Source organism: Abramis brama, assembly GCF_963993115.1.
Source record: "Abramis brama genome assembly, chromosome: 9".
Classification (NCBI taxonomy): domain Eukaryota; kingdom Metazoa; phylum Chordata; class Actinopteri; order Cypriniformes; family Leuciscidae; genus Abramis; species Abramis brama.
In genome coordinates this window covers 19,706,636-19,725,349 of record NC_139971.1, presented here as the reverse complement: position 1 = coordinate 19,725,349, position 18,714 = coordinate 19,706,636, and the positions used below count along the sequence as shown (strand labels likewise).

The following is an 18,714-nucleotide window of genomic DNA, read 5'->3' as shown; positions in this document are numbered from 1 at the left end:
GTCCATAACGCGTTGTTCCCAAAATCCAAATTTTAAACATATTTTATGGGCCTTTACGCGTACACTTCCTATCTGAGCAAATGCAGATGAATGATGAATGAGCAGTTATTTCAGAGCAAGATCGCCCAGTGTAAAGCCAAACGTGATTGTTTGAAGCGAGAACGTGCTACGATTGGCCAGCTCGATGTGGCCATTATCTGATTGGCTTGAGTAGGCGGTGGGTGGAATCCACTTATTTGTGGATTTGTCTGCACGTCAACGCTAGAAGTGTTTCAAAATCCACAAATGCGTGAGGGGATTTACAAATGCACAGGAACCGATTCACTAATGTGTGCAGCGATTTACAAATGCACAGAAAGCGGTTCACAAATAAATGCCAGGCAGAGTTGTGTTTGTAAAATTATAAAACATTTGTAAATATTTTATTTATTTGCAAATCTCATTTTATTTATTTGTGTATTTTATAATTTTTTGTGAAACTCTTTACATTTATTTGTGGATCTTAATCTATTTATTTGTGAATTCGATACATTTTTGTGAATCTCTTTACATTTATTTGTGAATATTAATCTATTTATTTGGAATATTGCAACAATAATAACCCCATAAAAAACGAAACTTTCTTTAATTAAAAACAACTCCATGAGCTACATTGCTTCACTTTTTAAAAGTTTAAAGGACATTGTTTTGTGTGTGTGCGTGTGTGTGCGTGCGTGCGTGCGCGTGTGTGTGTGCATGTGCACGAACTTCTCCTGCGACATAGTTATTTGTTATAAAACTGTAAAAAATAATACGTTCATAAGAGAGATTGAAGATCACTATCGCTGCATTCCATCTTAATGTTTACATTGTTAATTATATTTGCACTTTATATGATCGCCTAAATTTCACATGATCCTCCCATGTTATTTATATGTACAGTATTTAATGTTATATCTGCATACTGTGTCTCATGGAACACGCAGGGATGTTTATCCGGTTCGAAGGACCATGTAAAAACTGCTGTTCACTTTTAACTTTTCTGCTTCGGAGTAATTGAATGGCTACAGGATGTCCGGTTAAAACATTATTTTGTTTAGGCATAGTCATCTACCTTTAATTTAAATCAGCCTCTCAGCTTTGAGGGGGTGTGTTTGGTGGGTGTGGCCTGCGCGCCACATTGCGTTTCGTTCCAGGGGTCATTTCTAGTTTTGAACTGACAGAGAGTAGCGTATGAGGTGTGTGGTGTCTTTTCCCATGCGTACTAGCCAGCTGGTGTGGGATGGGATAGGGGTGGAGCCAGCGTGGGACTACTTCCAGTCTGTCACTTCTAGTTTTGGTATAGGACTGAATGGACGCTTTTTTCACGATACTCCCAGGAGATTACACAAGGAACTCTTTTACGTATCTTTAAAATTTGAGACGGATAATAAGAGTTTTTGTTCTCCTCTAACAATGGATATGTAAAAAACATAAAGGATTTTTTAACAATTATGTTTTTAAAACTAGTTTGTGTTTTATGTCAAATGTAACAGTTTTACAAATTCTGTACTTGTCTGATGTAATTTTAACACTAACACATTTTTTTGATAACTTTTAGAAAATGCAATTTAAACTTATTTCATTGTTGTTTCAACGTTTTTAACATTTTACAAATGAATGAACGCTAAAACACTGGTGTATTTTAACTTTTATACATTGTTTTAAACTGATTTTGAATACTTCAAATCCCTGTGTAAAAAAATACAACTCTTCTTCTTTAATAAAAAACACTGATCTTACCTCTGACTATGTCTTTATTATACAGTTCTTAAAAGGCGTGGGAATTTTTATCATAAAACTGTCAGTTTGATGGATCGTGCCCAATAACCTCTCTCTAAGATAATCTTCACTAATATATATATATATATAAATATAAACCTTGACAAAAAGTAGACTTTGAGAATATCTAAATATATATTAAAATCCACAACCTAAAAATAATAAGTAAATATGTCCAAAAACAACTAGGGATTTCACAAGCCTCTTTATAGAGAGCTGTACGTGCATCGTCTTGGTTACCAATGTAACCCTTGTTCCCTGAAGGAGGGAACAGAGACTTAGTCGATCGTACCGACTGTATGGGATAACGCCTAGTGAGCCCGATCACTCTGATTACTCTTAAAATCAAGCCAACAAGCTTGTTACCAGTTGTTTTTCGCTGAGGAGCAGATCGTGCCCCAGTCAGCGGTGGTCCAGTAGAAGTGGCAAGGGGACTAAGTCTCCGTTCCCTACTTCAGGGAACAAGGGTTACATTGGTAACCGAGACGTTCCCTTTCAGTCGGGTAACGTTCGACTTAATCGATCGTACCGACAGTATGGGATCCTCTAACACACCACTACTACTGCCATCTTCCAGTGCCTAAACACAAAGCTGCAAGAGCCTCCGCATGGCGAACGGTCGAGCTTAGGTCAGGAAGTCACTGCTGTTCCACAGGACCACTGGGAAAGCGTACCTTGAAGGAGAGGTCTACGCTGCGAAGCCACATCTACATGAGAGTAACATGTGGAAAACACATATGGACCAGGCGCCTAAGCGGGTAGTACAACATATGGGATGTCATTGAGGTGGCTCCAGCCGCAGAAGGGGGGGGAGACACAACCAGTCAATGACGGCAGAGGTGAATCTGCCGAGGGAAGATACAAGCTTACCGTAGGAAGCATGCCGTAGAGAAATACACATACGGGATTACTGTAGGGATCACAACGTATGGGCCCCACCTAACACAAGTTTCACAAGAATACAAGTGATAGGACTAGTATCAGACACTCCGCCACGTCCTACTCACTGAGTTGTACCGAGACTTTGCGTTCTGTTCTACCACCGCAGAGCGAGAGAAGCAGAGAAAAGTCAGGGCTGGGTCTGCCTCCTCCGAGGCAGTGCTCGCAGACTCACTATCTATTCCCATTACAGGAGAGATAGGAGCCTTGGCATATATCCAGGCCAGGGTTCCCTGCAGGAGTAGCCCTGGCCCGAATCCAGGTACACTTTGTCAACTGAAATGATTCAAGTTCCCACCTTCTGAGGAGTAAAACACAATAGGAGAACTGTTACTAAAAACAGGTTTTTAACTCGCTACCTGACTACTCAGGGGACCGCTCCGAGTGCATGGCACTGGAGAAGTCTCCGAGAAGGTAAGAGCTATGCAAGAAGGATGACCCCTTGCATTGCTCATGAACCAGACGATCAAATTGTACCCCCCTCAGAAGCTGCACCGTGACGTGCCCATGAGAACATCGTCACCCAGAAAGGTGGAGTAGAAGCCGCACCCCACAATTCTAGTGCAGGAGGGAAGTGACAAAATAACCGGACATCTCAGGGGTTCTTATTTCTAAGAATGCCAACGAACCGGTTCTACTTCGGATCACAAGCAGGCCTCCAGTATGGAGGGGGCTCACGCAGAAGTATTAGTATCCATAGCTCTTTCAGAGGTAGATACTGAACCACCACAACCAAGCTGCCGTTTAGGGCTCAGTGCGGGTGCCATCGATGCCCATCTCTGAGTGACTCAGAGGAAGTCAGAAGGCTCTTGAGGAATAAGTCTAGTTGGGCCGGAACAGGGCAACTGAAGACTGTTCCATTCTGACATAGCACGCTGACGTGCAAGAAAGCTCACCGGGGAACGCCCTTAGCGTGAACCCTGGCGTCAGTTCGTTCCGATACAACCACTATCCCCAGTGAGTAGCGAAAAGATAGGGGAATACCCAAAGCAGCACGGATGACCCAGTGCAGCCCCGAGAACCCTCCCTACTGATACCTAGGGGGATGGGGTTTCCACTCTCTTATGGCATTTGCTATCATGAGGCCCTGAGGCGGCATGATTGAGCAGGCCAGAGTTCTACTGTGGAGAAGCGTACCCAGCTTCAGCCCCATCAGAGGTAGTGGCAGGCGAGTTTGGACCAGCGAGGAAGCCCTTGAATTATCCTCGCTGAAACTCTAGGCGAAAAGACGCCAATGTAGTCTGACACGCCCAACTTAACTGACTACATGCCCGTTATACATGGCCCCTGCGCTCATGTCCCCAGATCTGGTCTAGAGTCACTTACTCGAAAACCAAGACCTGTACACGGCTAAGGGTTAGGTAGCACACCACGTGAGTGTGCTACTCTGCCACGGCCACTAGCGAATCTGGTCATAAAGTCAATGTTGAAGCGGTCAACACATGGAGGAAACCATCCAGGATGGCTGCGTCTTACACATGCCCCGGGAGCCTCTGAAATTAATCAGTGGGACCCTTTCTCACCCCAACACTGACCGGACATGTCCCCTGAGGAACATGTAAACCAAGTTCACCTCCAGTCTAAGAAAGGTTCCTCTCTGTTTAGGAAAGGAACCCCTCTCAGTTGACCTGCGAACCCCACTGGCTATGCAGCACTCGTAGGGTAAGGACCCATACCGAGACCTCCACCCCAGACGCCAGGCACGGGATGACCCATGTCTCGCGGAAGAGTGGAGCCCAAAGTACTGATCCAGCAGGTCCTTCGTTGCAACCACTGAAGGACCACAGTTCTACCTGCTGTGTGAAAACTGAATGGGGGCTTTTTATCTTCCAAAAAAGGTCCGAACAGTAAACACAGATCCCAATGAACTCACTGTAACCCAAGTATTACAGAAACGGATCCCATAGAGACCCATTTCCATATCGGCTGGAGGAATGGCCTCACCGCAACCCTCACCAGTGGGAAGCGATGACCACACTCATCACGGTACTACCTGCACACATAGTGACACAGGCAGCACCGGACTGAACAGGTGCCAGACGAACTGAACCGCCTTAGCCAAGTCAAAAATACACGAACCAATCGACCACACTTTTCAGCGCTACAACTGACCACCCCAAAAGGCTCAGCGTACCAGACCTACTCAGAATGAGGCAACGGTTCGGAGGCAGAGACCTAGCTTTAGAGAGCCCGTAGGCGGCCAAAGACCAGGTCTGCCTCCTTAGTTAGCAGCAGAGTGCGTGAGAAGGCATGAGCGGGTCCTCAAACGCATTACTGCTAACTAATCAAGCTGAGTCTCTAGCATAAGGAAAAAAGCTGAAACAGCCAGGAACACCTCACGGCGCTACACCGGTGAATCAACAGAATTCCAGATACCATCAACCACAACTTCAGTAAACAGGGACTCTACTCGGAAGGCCCGTAGGCGGCCCGAGACTGAATCATGCGTACATGTAAGTGCACTTACCCGTTTCCCTCGTTTCAGAGGATCTCAAAATAACGTGAGACGCCCAACCAATACCGAATCGCCATAATGAGGGCTGGTGATACAGACGTGGCTGTTGGTGTCCGGCTCCTGGGTTGCACACCTACAGCTCACCTCTGCTAATGCTCAGGGATAAAGAAATTTGCTCTTTCTTTGAAAATGTAGGTACCACTGGCCCCGCTTTTACGGGGAGCCAGCGGCGGAACAGACATACACAAACAAAGACTCCCCCCGGTCCTCCACCGAGGGGAGGGAGTGAACCGGTACCATCTCCAAGAACAAAATCCCATCCCTGGGCGGCCCACCTCACTACCGCTTGCGCTTGTGCTTACCACCTGGCTTGGCAGCACCTGAAGTGGGCGGGGCGCTACGCCTGCGTCTGGATCCACGCTGAGCCCCGGGTGAAGGCTGCCGCACGTGCTCAGCGGGAGAAAAGGCAGACGCAGGGGGACACCCTCGGCGATGGGCAGGCGGAGGATCTACCCCCGACGGCCGGGTGGAGGCAGCAGCAGGAATAACCCAACCTGGGAAATGGGGGAGTCCAGGAACCGAACCTTGTCCGCTTCCCTCATATCCGCCAGGTTGAGCCAGAGATGGCGCTCCTGGACCACCAAGGTGGACATCGCCAGACCGATCACGCGAGCTTCAACCTTTGTACCCCGGAGGGCCAAATCGGTTGCAGTGCGGAGCTCACCCATAAGCTCACGATCTGCACTACTCTCGTGCATGTCCATGAGTGCCTGGGCCTGGTGGACCTGAAGCAACGCCATGGCATGCAGCGAAGATGCGGCCTGCCCACAGGCCTTGTAAGCTCTGCCCACCAAAGCAGACAAGAACTTACAGGCCTTAGAGGGGAGACGATGGAAAGAAAGGTACCGGAGTGGCGGGCTGAGAACCAGACCGGCCCGCTCCAAGAAACCAATCATCCAACCGAGACGGTTTGGGACGCGGTGGAGTGTTCCACACGAGCCCGACCTCCTCGGCGGCCTTCTTGAGCATAGCCGTCATCTCAGGATCCAACATCGGCGTCGCCACCCTCCTGGAGGAGGGCAACGGCACCGAGTCTTCCTCCGTCAAATCAAGCTCCCCCTCTGATGCTGCGATGGACATCCCATCGTCCGGAGTCGCCCCAAAAGGAATGTCTGGTCGGTCCATCACAGAGGGGCCGGCTCATTCCTGCTGAGCTTCCCCCGGCTGCGATGCCTGAGAAACGGGAGGGATCCACGGGGCCACGCCTGGCAGATTACCCCTCACCGTAACTCTCAGATCACCCGTACCCTGCAGCATTCCAGGTTTCCCCTGGGAGGTTAGCCCAGGGGGCGCTCTAGAATGGGGCAAAGGCACGGGGACTACACTTCCGTGTTTAACGGAAGCGAGTCTCGATCTTAGCACCGAGATGATCATATCCCCGCAATGAGGACATGAATCATCCACAAGAGCCGTTTCAGCGTGCTGAATGCCCAGGCACGTGACACAGCTCTCGTGGCCGTCAGAGGACGACAGAGACCGACCGCACCCAGAAACGCACGGATGAAATGGCATCTTGAAAAAGACACACAAATCACAACCGTGTTTGCTCTTTTAGAAATGTGACCCGTCACCAGAGCCGGAGCACACAGGGGAACAACCGCGGCAACACTTGAAAGTGAAGCACTCATTACTTCCGCCCTCAACCGCATTAACAAAACACTCTTACTAAGAAGAAAATGCTGTGGAAACAGCTGAAGAGAGCTTCCGTAGCTCGCGACCACCGCTGCAACTGCTGTAAACACCGACACCAGGAGAGTCTTCCAGAAGAACACCGGCACACTCGTTGTATAGTCCGCTCGATCAGAGACCATCAGAATGAACCGATCAGCTCCGAAAGCGAAAGACAACTGGTAGGTACATCCACTTCCGTGTATATACCCACAGGGTAAGGTGGGGCGTTGATTACGCACCTGCCAAAGCTTGTTGGCTTGATTTTAAGAGTAATCAGAGTGATCGGGCTCACTAGGCGTTATCCCATACAGTCGGTACGATCGACTAAGTCGAACGTTACCCGACTGAAAGGGAACTAGTGGTTACACCATGGTATTATATGTTTTTCTTCCTTAACTCTCACCAGATGGCGCTAATCTGCCTTCAAAAATGTTATTTTGAATGCCTAGTCTCTATTCTAACCTGAAATACTTCATTAATTGAAAAGTAAAGAAAAACATTATTATTATTTTTTTCAATAGAAAAAAATAAAAATTATTATTGCATAAATATTAATTAGTGCCATAAAATTCTCTCAAAATAAAAAAAATGTTTGAACAAAAATATATTACATTGATTTTACTGGGGTAAAAAAGTTACATTTCAGGGGTTCGCCACTTTTGACCTAAGAGAGCACAAGTCAAGTCAAGTCACCTTCATTTATATAGTGCTTTTAACAATATGAATTGTTTCAAAGCAGCTTTACAGTGATAATAGGAAATTACAGTAACATAGAGTGTGACTCCAGAGGACGAGGAACACAGAGGGTTAATACTTTTTTTCCGGCCCAACTAAACTTCATGCATATAATTTGCATTTTAATGTGTGGATTTAATCACTTTATTATAAACAATGTAATTAAGTCAGTTTCTTGCATGAAAAGAACTTCTACCCAGACAGAAGTGTTTTATTTTTCAACAGCGCTGATAAAGTTCACAAAAAACTTTTGTTCACATTTAATATGGCATGTGTATATACATACATATATACATATAATCTGGGTTACTTATCTGTTGCTTCACACTATGTTCAGTGATTCATGGGTTTAAAGTGCTTTAATTGAAGATTTCCCCATCATTTGTTTCTTTGTGTTCTTCTCTGGTTTTAGCAAAATGATGTAACATTTTGGAGCAAATATGCAAAATAGTAAACCAAAACTTGAAGCTAAAATAGCAAATATCTCCACAGCTACAGTGAATTTTCCAGGAGAACTGACATAAGCTGGGATAAATGTAAGCCAGACAGCACAGAATATGAGCATACTGAACGTGATAAACTTGGCTTCATTGAAGTTATCAGGGAGCTTCCGAGCAAGAAAAGCTAAAACAAAACACAAGACTGATAGCAGGCCAGTATAACCCAGAACAGCCCAGAAACCAAAAGCTGAACCTAAGTTACATTCTAAAATGATCTTTTCTCTGTAGTAGCTTGAATTCAAATATGGGAAAGGAGGAGATATTGTTAACCAAAGCACACAGATAATCACCTGTATTAACGTTAAGGAAATAACACTGAGTCGTTGTTGTGCAGGTCCAAACCATTTCATGACATTTTTTCCTGGAAGTGTAGCCCTGAAAGCCATTAACACCACTATGGTTTTTCCCAGAACACAAGAGATACAGAGGACAAAAGTGATCCCAAATGCTGTGTGACGCAACATACAGGACCACTCAGTGGGCCGACCAATGAAAGTAAGTGAACAGAGGAAACAAAGTGAGAGTGAGAAGAGCAGCAGGAAGCTCAGCTCTGAGTTGTTGGCTCTGACAATAGGTGTTTCTTTATGGAGATAAAACAGAAACGATACCAGTGCCGTTAATAGCACCCCAATGAAGGAGAAAACACAAAGCAACATCCCCATGATTTCTGTATAGGAAAGGAATTCAACCACTTTTAATATACATCTGTCTTTACTTTCATTCGACCAGAACTCTAAATGACAAGGAAAGCAGTCACTAGAATCTGTGAAGAAAACAAAATACTTTAGTAAATGGCTCACTTTAATTTATAATAGTTTCATAAGAGTTATCCAGCATGTACTATTTTACCTGTGCCATTACTGATTTCTCCCTCTGCACATGGAATACAGTCATAACAGCAGACAGGTCGTCGTTTTTTCACAGCCTTCCTAGTGCCAGGGAGGCAGCTCTCACTGCACATTGACACAGGCAACTATGAGAAAATAAGTTGTCATATAAAACACCAAATAATCATGATTTGAATTGTTAAATTTGATATATTTTCAGACAGATTTACTAGTATGATTGTTCTGGACCGACTGTCCTGTTCACAGTTCAGATATTTCACATAACCTCAATAATTTGTTATTATAAATTATTGATATACCTGTCCACTGTTCCCTGCCCATAACACGTGTTCTTGATTGACTTGAAGAAGTTGCTCTGAAGCCAGTGAGCTGTCATAGACACCCACATGCTTAAACTGCAGGCCTTCATTCCCAGCAGGCTGCCAGTTCACCAGGTCATATCTCGCCACTGGATCACCACTTCCATCAAAGAAGATTTCTTCACCTGTTTTGACAGTGAATCTCACATTTCTCATATACTCCAACACCTGAGAGGAAACATCAGGAACAGTATTCCTATTTCTTCATTATCATTTTTCTACTGTTTTTTTTTTTTTTTTTTTTTGTCCTCTAACATAGGCCTACCTTTTGTGGTGTGGGCCGTTCTCTTTTGCTGCTGTTGGTGGAGGATCTGAAGTCTTTTAATACATTATGTAGGGTATGTGCAACAGAATACACTGCAGTGTACACTTTATTTGCTATCCGTAGCTCTGATACATCAGTATATTCATTTTGCAGCTCAGCCAGTCTCTCTGAGCCAGTACAGCCACCACTGCCACTGTTCCTGAAAGAGCACTGAAAAGCTGTTTCCCAGAATTCTTTTAAAAGTTCAATTTTTGGTTCTTGATCAGGGTGCACATTCACTAAAAACTCTCGCAGACCCACAAGTTTGGCATTTGCTATGGCAAAACCCACAGCTCCAGATAAAAAACTGTATTCCTTTGTCTCTGCAACAGTTCGAGAAGTGATCCATGATTCACTACCAACCCACTGCAGCCCTGTGATGTTGTGTTGTGCAATTACATTCACAAGGGGGAAAAAATCTCTTAATGCAACAAAAGCCAGCACCACTCTGGCGGTGCCTTTCTTTATCACTTCCAGTGTCTTTAGAAGCTGCTCCTGTGGATCAGTTCTTAATATGGTCTCTGAGTATTCAATACAAATCCCTTCTTTTTTTGCAGCCTCCTCAAATGCTGCAATACCATTATTGCCATAGTCACTGCGACTCCTGATAGTCCCAACCCAGGTCCAACCAAAGTGCTTAACAAGCTGAGCCAGTGCTCTGCTTTGGTAATAATCACTGGGAATTGTTCTAAAGAAGGATGGATAACTTTTTCTGTTACTCAGGCATGCACATGTGGCAAAATGACTGATCTATAAGAAAAAAAGGGTATTTTAACCACAGATTTTTTCTATTTTTCATCCATATCTGTAACATTCTATTGTACAAAAAGCATAATTGTTATGAAAGAGACTGCAAATATTTAAACAACACATTTTTTTTCTATAAACTGTAATTAATAGGATAAATATGACTTATATATTTATGACTAATATAACATAATTTTGGTGCCTGTTCCAGTGCTTCATGATTCAACATGATAACTAGCAGCAGATAAGTAAGAGTCCTTACAACAGGTAAACTGAATGGACCAACTACAGAAGCCAAGGCTATGGTGGGAGAGGAGTTTGACTCTCCAACAATGGCATGAACAGCTGGTGGTCTAGAACAAGATGTATCGCTCAAAGTCTCTTCATAGCCATTCATCAAAGCCATGCCTGAGAAAATAGCCTGAGCTATTGAGCCACAGGAGTCATATATCTTATAGCCTAAGGAAATGCCAGGCAACAGTTGTGTACTGTTATTGATCTCCTCAATGGCAAAAATCAGCGTCTGGGCAAATTTAAACTCACGCAAGCTCAAGCTGTAAAAAAAAAATAATAATAATTGTATTACATTCAGCAAAGAGTCATGTTCAGCTATTATTGTATATCATCATACAGACCTGACACAAGTTGTTGGCTCTGGTTTGGTAGTGAAAGGATGCATCTTTAGCAGTGCACTAATGTGGATTGAGAATATCGCCCCAATGTTGATGTCTCTTTCTGCAGAAAGTAGAGGAAGGGCAGGCTGACTAAGCAGTCTGCAGACTTGTGCTGAAGCTGGTACACAGACCCCATACACCACCAGCAGCAGCAGCAGCGACACAGTCCTCTTTGCCATGCCAATATGTATGCAGGGCAGGAACCTATGTGGCAGAACAAGGGTAGTGCTGCCTTTTATAGTGTCTTTAAATTGTCCTTTGGGGTTGGCATTATTAATCTTTCACTCTAGTTGACCTCTCACATTCATGTTTCATTATAGAATGAATTAGACTGTCTTTTTTATTTTAATCTTTTTTTTTCTTCTTTTTTTTTTAGAAAGAAAGAAAGAAAAATAAAACTAGTTTTTCTAACTCCTACTAGGCTGTTTGTCTGAAATTTACCATGTATCATTCATAAACACTCATGACACCAAGATATCAAGTAAGGGATATAATCCACGGCTAGCTGTAATTAAACCTAAGCCCTAAGCCCTTGTGATCTTCCTCTGTGTCCATACTTTTGTGACGTAATTCCGCTTTGACTGTCGGGTAGAAGTCTGCTGCAGAGATCGTGGATCTGCAGGTGGCCACAAAGTACACTTGGTCATGAGCACCATTCTGATACCTAAAATGACAAATGGGACATCCTATGGTTTTGTGGACTTAATGGACACACGCACACGGTGGCCATTTTAAATCAACATTAAATGTGCCATTTGGCACAGGGCAGTGGAGGCAAAGAACCACCACACGCAAAGCAGAGTGCATTCAAATCATTTAAAGGGGTGGTATAATGCCCCTTTTAACAAGATGTAAAATAAGTATCTGATGTCCCCAGAGTGTATTTGTGAAGTTTTAGCTCAAAATACCCCACAGACAATTTTTTATAACATGTTAAAATTGTCCCTTTTTGAGGGTGAGCAAAAATGTTTTTGTGTGTGCCCCTTTAAATGCAAATGAGCTGCATATGGTTATCCCACTTATATCATGGTCATTTGCTGGTATTGACAAGTTAAAGTTATTGATGTATGCAGTGCAATATTTGACTGGAAGAGTATTCACAAGTTCACACTTACATATAATTAAATAGAGTAAAGTGACATCTGCTCTAACATCAGACGTTTCGTTTAATCCCGGGCTAAGCACTGGCTAATCTGATCACTGCATTCTGCACACGTTTTAATAAGGAAAGAGCTGGTTAGTCATGACCATGTGACTTGGCATCTATAAAAACAGCATCAAAAACGTGATTAATACCATGTAAAATGTTCTTTTATCTTTACTTTAAACCCCTGGGGTCGGCAATCACGCCGACGTGATCTGCTCGCTTTTTTTCTTATCAGTGCAAAAGAGACTCAAAATACTCTGTCTATTTTGATCTTACATACAAGTGTCTATTATTTGTGTGTATACTCACAGAAAAAAAAAAAGTTTTGTGCTTTTTGCCAAATAAAGAAAAATAAACATGATGCGAGTTCTGCCTTCTCTCTGTCAGTGAAGTCCATTCTGAAACGCGTCCGAAAATGAACTGTAACTCAGCAAATACTCAGTCACACTGGCATACAGGCACACAGGCATAAAGCTTGAATTCTCTTCTTTTAAATGATGTAATTTATATTTTAAAAAAAAACAAATATTCTCAGTTTATGTAAACTGTATGAAAAGAGAGATGTCAGTTGTTCTCATCTCAGCTCATTAAGTGTTAATGTGACCACGCCCACGGAGAGTGCACGCTATTCAAACGCAAATGTTCTGAAGCGATCCATGCAAACGTGTCAACGCCCACATCAGCTGGATAAAACACATCTGTTTTATCAGACTCATGCACTTTGTCTCGTCTTGCTTCGCTGTGAGGAATAATCCTTAGGAATAATTTAGTTTCACGTCGAGGAGCAACGGATCCAGCTATTCAGAGGACTGTAGTAAGTTTTTTTATTTTTAAGTGCTTTGTTCTAATCGCGATATGCAATAGTGTCGGTAAACTGCAAAAGGACTGTTCAAATATGAATCGCGTGTTTGTGTGTGAATGAATGAACGGCACAGATGTTTCCTACAGCTGTAAACAACAGCGCACACTTGCACTTACATTAGTAAACATGTTATTTTCACATGAACACATCTACTAGTTTAGCTTATATAGTTACCAAACTATATTGCTATACTGAGATGAGTAAAAATCAACTGAAATATGTTGAAATAAAATGTCTTTGTATAAGCAACATATTAAACTGCAAATTAACATTTATATGCAAATATATAATAAAAACAATATGTTACAGACGAAATATGAATGTTTAGACAAGATTTCGTTGATTAGTTTTGGATATATTATAAAGTGTTTACTGTAAAAAGACTACTGTAAAATCAAATAAGCTTTTGTTTGCCAATTTCTGCTCATATGTTAAATATATAGTATGTGATGTTTTGTTAAAAATAAAGTAGGTATATTGAATTATCAACTAAGATGTTATTATAGTGTTTGTTTCAATATTCAAACTAATGAATCCTTAACTTTGAAATACGTATGATAAAATCAATGTATACTTTTTAAAAAGAAAGATTACACTTGAAATATTGTTAAAATTGTAATTGTTGCTGATTTATATGTTAAAACTGTTTAATAAAATAGCAAAATATATATTTACAAGGTAGATGTAAACAACATCTTAATAGGTCAATATAAACAATCTGATTAAATTATTTATTATAGTTTTTTATTAGTGACACATCTGGGGAGGGGATATATTCCAAAACTTTCTGAAAATACAGTATGAGAATTAACTGCATAGTTACTAGTAAGGGAAACTAGGCTGTTCGTGGAAATCTTCCCATTCATTTAAGTTGCCATTGGACGCGTAAGCACTCGGTGGGATCTCTGCTCCAAATGGACTCCCATTTGCCGCTTAAGTTAATGACGAAATGGACACTTTGCGTTTTTGAGGGGTAATGCGTAGTAATGCGTGTCATTGCCCATAGGGCCCTTGATGGACACCTTTAGGGGGCGATCTCGCTCCACGGTGGTGACCACAGATGGCTTACGAAGTCCACGGGGCCACTATGTCCACGAACTGCCTATACCATCCACCTAACAGCCTATTCTTCATCCCTTTGTACACGAAGTGCGTTAGGTGTCCCCTGACAGCCTATCCCTACCGTAGTCTTCCTCTTGTCCACGAAGTGCCTAGGGTGTCCCCTGACAGCCTATTCTTCATCCTTTTGTCCACGAAGCGCCTATGGTGTCCCCTGACAGCCTATCCCTACCGTAGTCTTCCTCTTGTCCACGAAGTGCCTAGGGTGTCCCCTGGCAGCCTATATGAAGCCAGGGGGCGGGGATTGATCCCGGACACGCCCCCTGTCCACGGACAGCCTAAACGTCCCCCTTACAGCCTATCTCCTGCCTACCCGCACCACGCCATTGGCCGAAGTCGCGGGGTGGGTGGGGCTGTCCACAGAGAGCCTATTTGTCCCCTTCCAGCCTAAATGTAACCAGAGGGCGGGGATTGATCCCGGAAACGCCCCCTGTCCACGGACAGCCTAAACATCCCCCTTACAGCCTATCTCCTGCCTACCCGCACCACGCCATTGGCCGAAGTCGCGGGGTGGGTGGGGCTGTCCACAGAGAGCCTATTTGTCCCCTTCCAGCCTAAATGTAACCAGAGGGCGGGGATTGATCCCGGAAACGCCCCCTGTCCACGGACAGCCTAAACGTCCCCCTTACAGCCTATCTCCTGCCTACCCGCACCACGCCATTGGCCGAAGTCGCAGGGTGGGTGGGGCTGTCCACGGAAAGCCTATTTGTCCCCTTCCAGCCTATAATTCATCCCTTTGTCGACAAAGTGCTTATGGTGTCCCCTGACAGCCTATATGTGCGGAAGTCGTCCACGAAGTGCCTATAGTGTCCCCTGGCAGCCTATATGTGCGGAAGTCGTCCACGAAGTGCCTAGGGTGTCCTCTAACAGCCTTTATGTGCGGAAGTCATCCACGAAGTGCCTATAGTGTCCCCTGACAGCCTATCTGTGCGGAAGTCGTCCACAAAGTGCTTAGGGTGTCCCCTAATAGCCTATATGTGCGGATGTCGTCCACGAAGTGCCTAGGGTGTCCCCTAACAGCCTTTATGTGCGGAAGTTGTCCAAGAAGTGCCTCTGGTGTCCCCTAACAGCCTATATGAGTGGAATTCGTCCACGAAGGGCCTACGGTGTCCTCAAACAGCTTACATGTGCTGAAGTCCTCCACAAAGTGCCTATGGTGTCCCCCATAACCCTGAGTAACTTATTTGACAGGGCCCCTGAGAGCTGTCCGTGGACAGTGTGATTTTATGCAAATTTTGCACAATTAATGGGTGAAATGTACATCATTGTGTTGCATTGCGTCCCCTGAGTGGTGTACAGTAGGTTTGACCACATAAAAGCACTGTAGTTAGTTACAGGTGGCCAATCACCCTAAAACTCACACGTATCTTCCCTAAAACTCACATGCTGAAAATGTCTAAGTCAAAAACAGCATCCCACCTGCAACCTATTTGACAGGGCCACTGTGAGCTGTCCGTGGACAGTGTGATTTTATTCAAATTTTGCCCAATTAATGGGTGAAATGTACATCATTGTGTTGCATTGTGTCCCCTGAGTGGTGTACAGTAGGTTTGACCACATAAAAGCACTGTAGTTAGTTACAGGTGGCCAATCACCCTAAAACTCACACGTATCTTCCCTAAAACTCACATGCTGAAAATGTCTAAGTCAAAAACAGCATCCCACCTGCAACCTATTTAACAGGGCCCCTGTGAGCTGTCCGTGGACAGTGTGATTTTATGCACATTTTGCACAATTAATGGGTGAAATGTACATCAGTGCGTTGTGTTGTGTCCCCTGAGTGGTGTACAGTAGGTTTGACCACATAAAAGCACTGTAGTTAGTTACAGGTGGCCAATCACCCTAAAACTCACACGTATCTTCCCTAAAACTCACATGCTGAAAATGTCTAAGTCAAAAACAGCATCCCACCTGCAACCTATTTGACAGGGCCCCTGTGAGCTGTCCGTGGACAGTGTGATTTTATGCACATTTTGCACAATTAATGGGTGAAATGTACATCAGTGTGTTGTGTTGTGTCCCCTGAGTGGTGTACAGTAGGTTTGACCACATAAAAGCACTGTAGTTAGTTACAGGTGGCCAATCACCCTAAAACTCACAAGTATCTTCCCTAAAACTCACATGCTGAAAATGTCTAAGTCAAAAACAGCATCCCACCGGCAACCTATTTGACAGGGCCCCTGTGAGCTGTCCGTGGACAGTGTGATTTTATGCAAATTTTGCACAATTAATGGGTGAAATGTACATCAGTGTGTTGTACAGTGTCCCCTGAGTGGTGTACAGTAGGTTTGACCACAAATAATAATAATAATAATAATAATAACTGATGAAGAATAGGCTGTCAGGGGACACCATAAGCACTTCGTGGACAAAGGGATGAAGAATAGGCTGTCAGAGGACACCATAGGCACTTCGTGGACAAATCGATGAAGAATAGGCTGTCAGGGGACACCATAGGCACTTCGTGGACAAACCGATGAAGAATAGGCTGTCAGGGGACACCATAGGCACTTCGTGGACAAACCGATGAAGAATAGGCTGTCAGGGGACACAATAGGCACTTCGTGGACGAAAGGAATGAATTATAGGCTGTCAGGGGACACCATAGGCACTTCGTGGACAAAGGGATGAAGAATAGGCTGTCAGGGGACACCATAGGCACTTCGTGGACAAATTGATGAAGAATAGGCTGTCAGGGGACACCATAGGCACTTCGTGGACAAATCGATGAAGAATAGGCTGTCAGGGGACACCATAGGCACTTCGTGGACGAAAGGAATGAATTATAGGCTGTCAGGGGACACCATAGGCACTTCGTGGACAAATCGATGAAGAATAGGCTGTCAGGGGACACCATAGGCACTTCGTGGACAAAGGGATGAAGAATAGGCTGTCAGGGGACACCATAGGCACTTCGTGGACAAACCGATGAAGAATAGGCTGTCAGGGGACACCATAGGCACTTCGTGGACAAAAGGAATGAATTATAGGCTGGAAGGGGACAAATAGGCTCTCCGTGGACGGCACCGCCCACCCCGCGACTTCGGCCAATGGCGTGGGGCGGGTGGGCGGGAAATAGGCTGTAAGGGGGACGTTTAGGCTGTCCGTGGACAGGGGGCGTTTCCGGGATCGATCCCCGCCCCCTGGCTTCATTTAGGCTAGAAGGGGACAAATAGGCTCTCTTGTGGACGTCCCCGCCCACCCCGCGACTTCGGCCAATGGCGTGGGGCGCGGAGGCGGGGAATAGGCTGCAAGGGGGACGTTTAGGCTGTCCGTGGACAGAGGGCGTTTCCGGGATCGATCCCCGCCCCCTGGCTTCATTTAGGCTGTAAGGGGACAAATAGGCTCTCCGTGGACGGCCCCGCCCACCCCGTGACTTCGGCCAATGGCGCGGAGCCTGTAAGGGTGAATAGGCTGTAAGGGGGACGTTTAGGCACTCCGTGGACGCCCACCCCCAACTTATTCGACGCCCGTCGAATAGGTTGCGGGTGGGACGTCGGTGAGCCACCTGGTGGCGGATGCCCGAACTGCGGTTTTGGGGAGGTAACTTCTGGCCCCTCCCATATGGCCCCTGGGGGGTCTAGAGTCTTGGGTCCGCCTCTCAGGGGACCTTGGGGACGGCCCCTTTCGGGAAGGGGCGTCACGGGGCCCCCCAAAAATCATCTAGGGGGCGCTGCGCAGCGTCCACGAAGTGCGTCCCACTTCGTGTCATTTGAGTGGCGCCCTGGACCCTGTTCGAAATGACTTCCCTAAAGTGAGAAATGTTTACCATGGATATTATGCAATTTGCATGCATACAAAATAAGTCGTCACATTCTTCACTTGTGGTACTCTCAGTGATACACCTGAATGAAAGGCTCATTATACAGCTCATTATGGGTGTCATTGTCTTCTCAGGTGTGAATCACGCCCCCATGCATATTGCCTTTCCAAACAAAATGTGTCTTTTCAAAGTTTAAATCATTGTATTGTTTTATGTGAATGATTAGGCAGGATGATTTTCAGATCATTTTGAAAACTCAAACTCTAAGCGACAACACCCATTAGTCAAAAGTCTTGTGGACACATATTTAGTATGTGTTTTGTGGCCCTATTTCAGAAACTTTAATTTTTTTTTTTTTTCAATAACCATGCATAAACATTATTCTCATGTACATACATGTTGCTCACATATTATGGTAGCCCTGTTTGTGCTAAATAGAGTGTAATTACACCTTTGCCATTAATATGTTTATAAGCAACTGAAAAAAGCACAAATGTCAGGGCATGTCAAAACATCTCAAGGACCCCAAAAACACCTTAGACCCCAGAGGGTTGAAAGTGAAGTATGTGGTTTCTGCGACACTATGGCACCTAGTGGAATTAAAAAATAAAGCATATTTTCCAAAAAAAAAAAAAAACTTGCAAAGTCCCCTTTCGTGCATCCCGTCTTCCCGCAGCTCTTACTGGTTCTTCTGGCATGTTTCAGGTCCAACATATTAAGAATACTTGTAG

The 18,714-nt window shown here is 44.5% G+C and overlaps 1 protein-coding gene across 1 annotated transcript; it reads right to left on the bottom strand.

Annotated features, from left to right (window-relative positions):
* Positions 1-8,009: 8,009 nt before the first annotated feature.
* olfcd3 (olfactory receptor C family, d3) lies at positions 8,010-11,271 on the bottom strand (the record flags this gene model as incomplete). Its single annotated transcript, XM_084125265.1, has 6 exons — positions 8,010-8,923; positions 9,010-9,133; positions 9,308-9,535; positions 9,633-10,421; positions 10,681-10,972; positions 11,054-11,271. The coding sequence occupies 6 exons, from the start codon at positions 11,269-11,271 to the stop codon at positions 8,010-8,012; spliced, it is 2,565 nt and encodes an 854-aa protein (XP_083981391.1).
* Between the last annotated feature and the right edge of the window lie 7,443 nt (positions 11,272-18,714).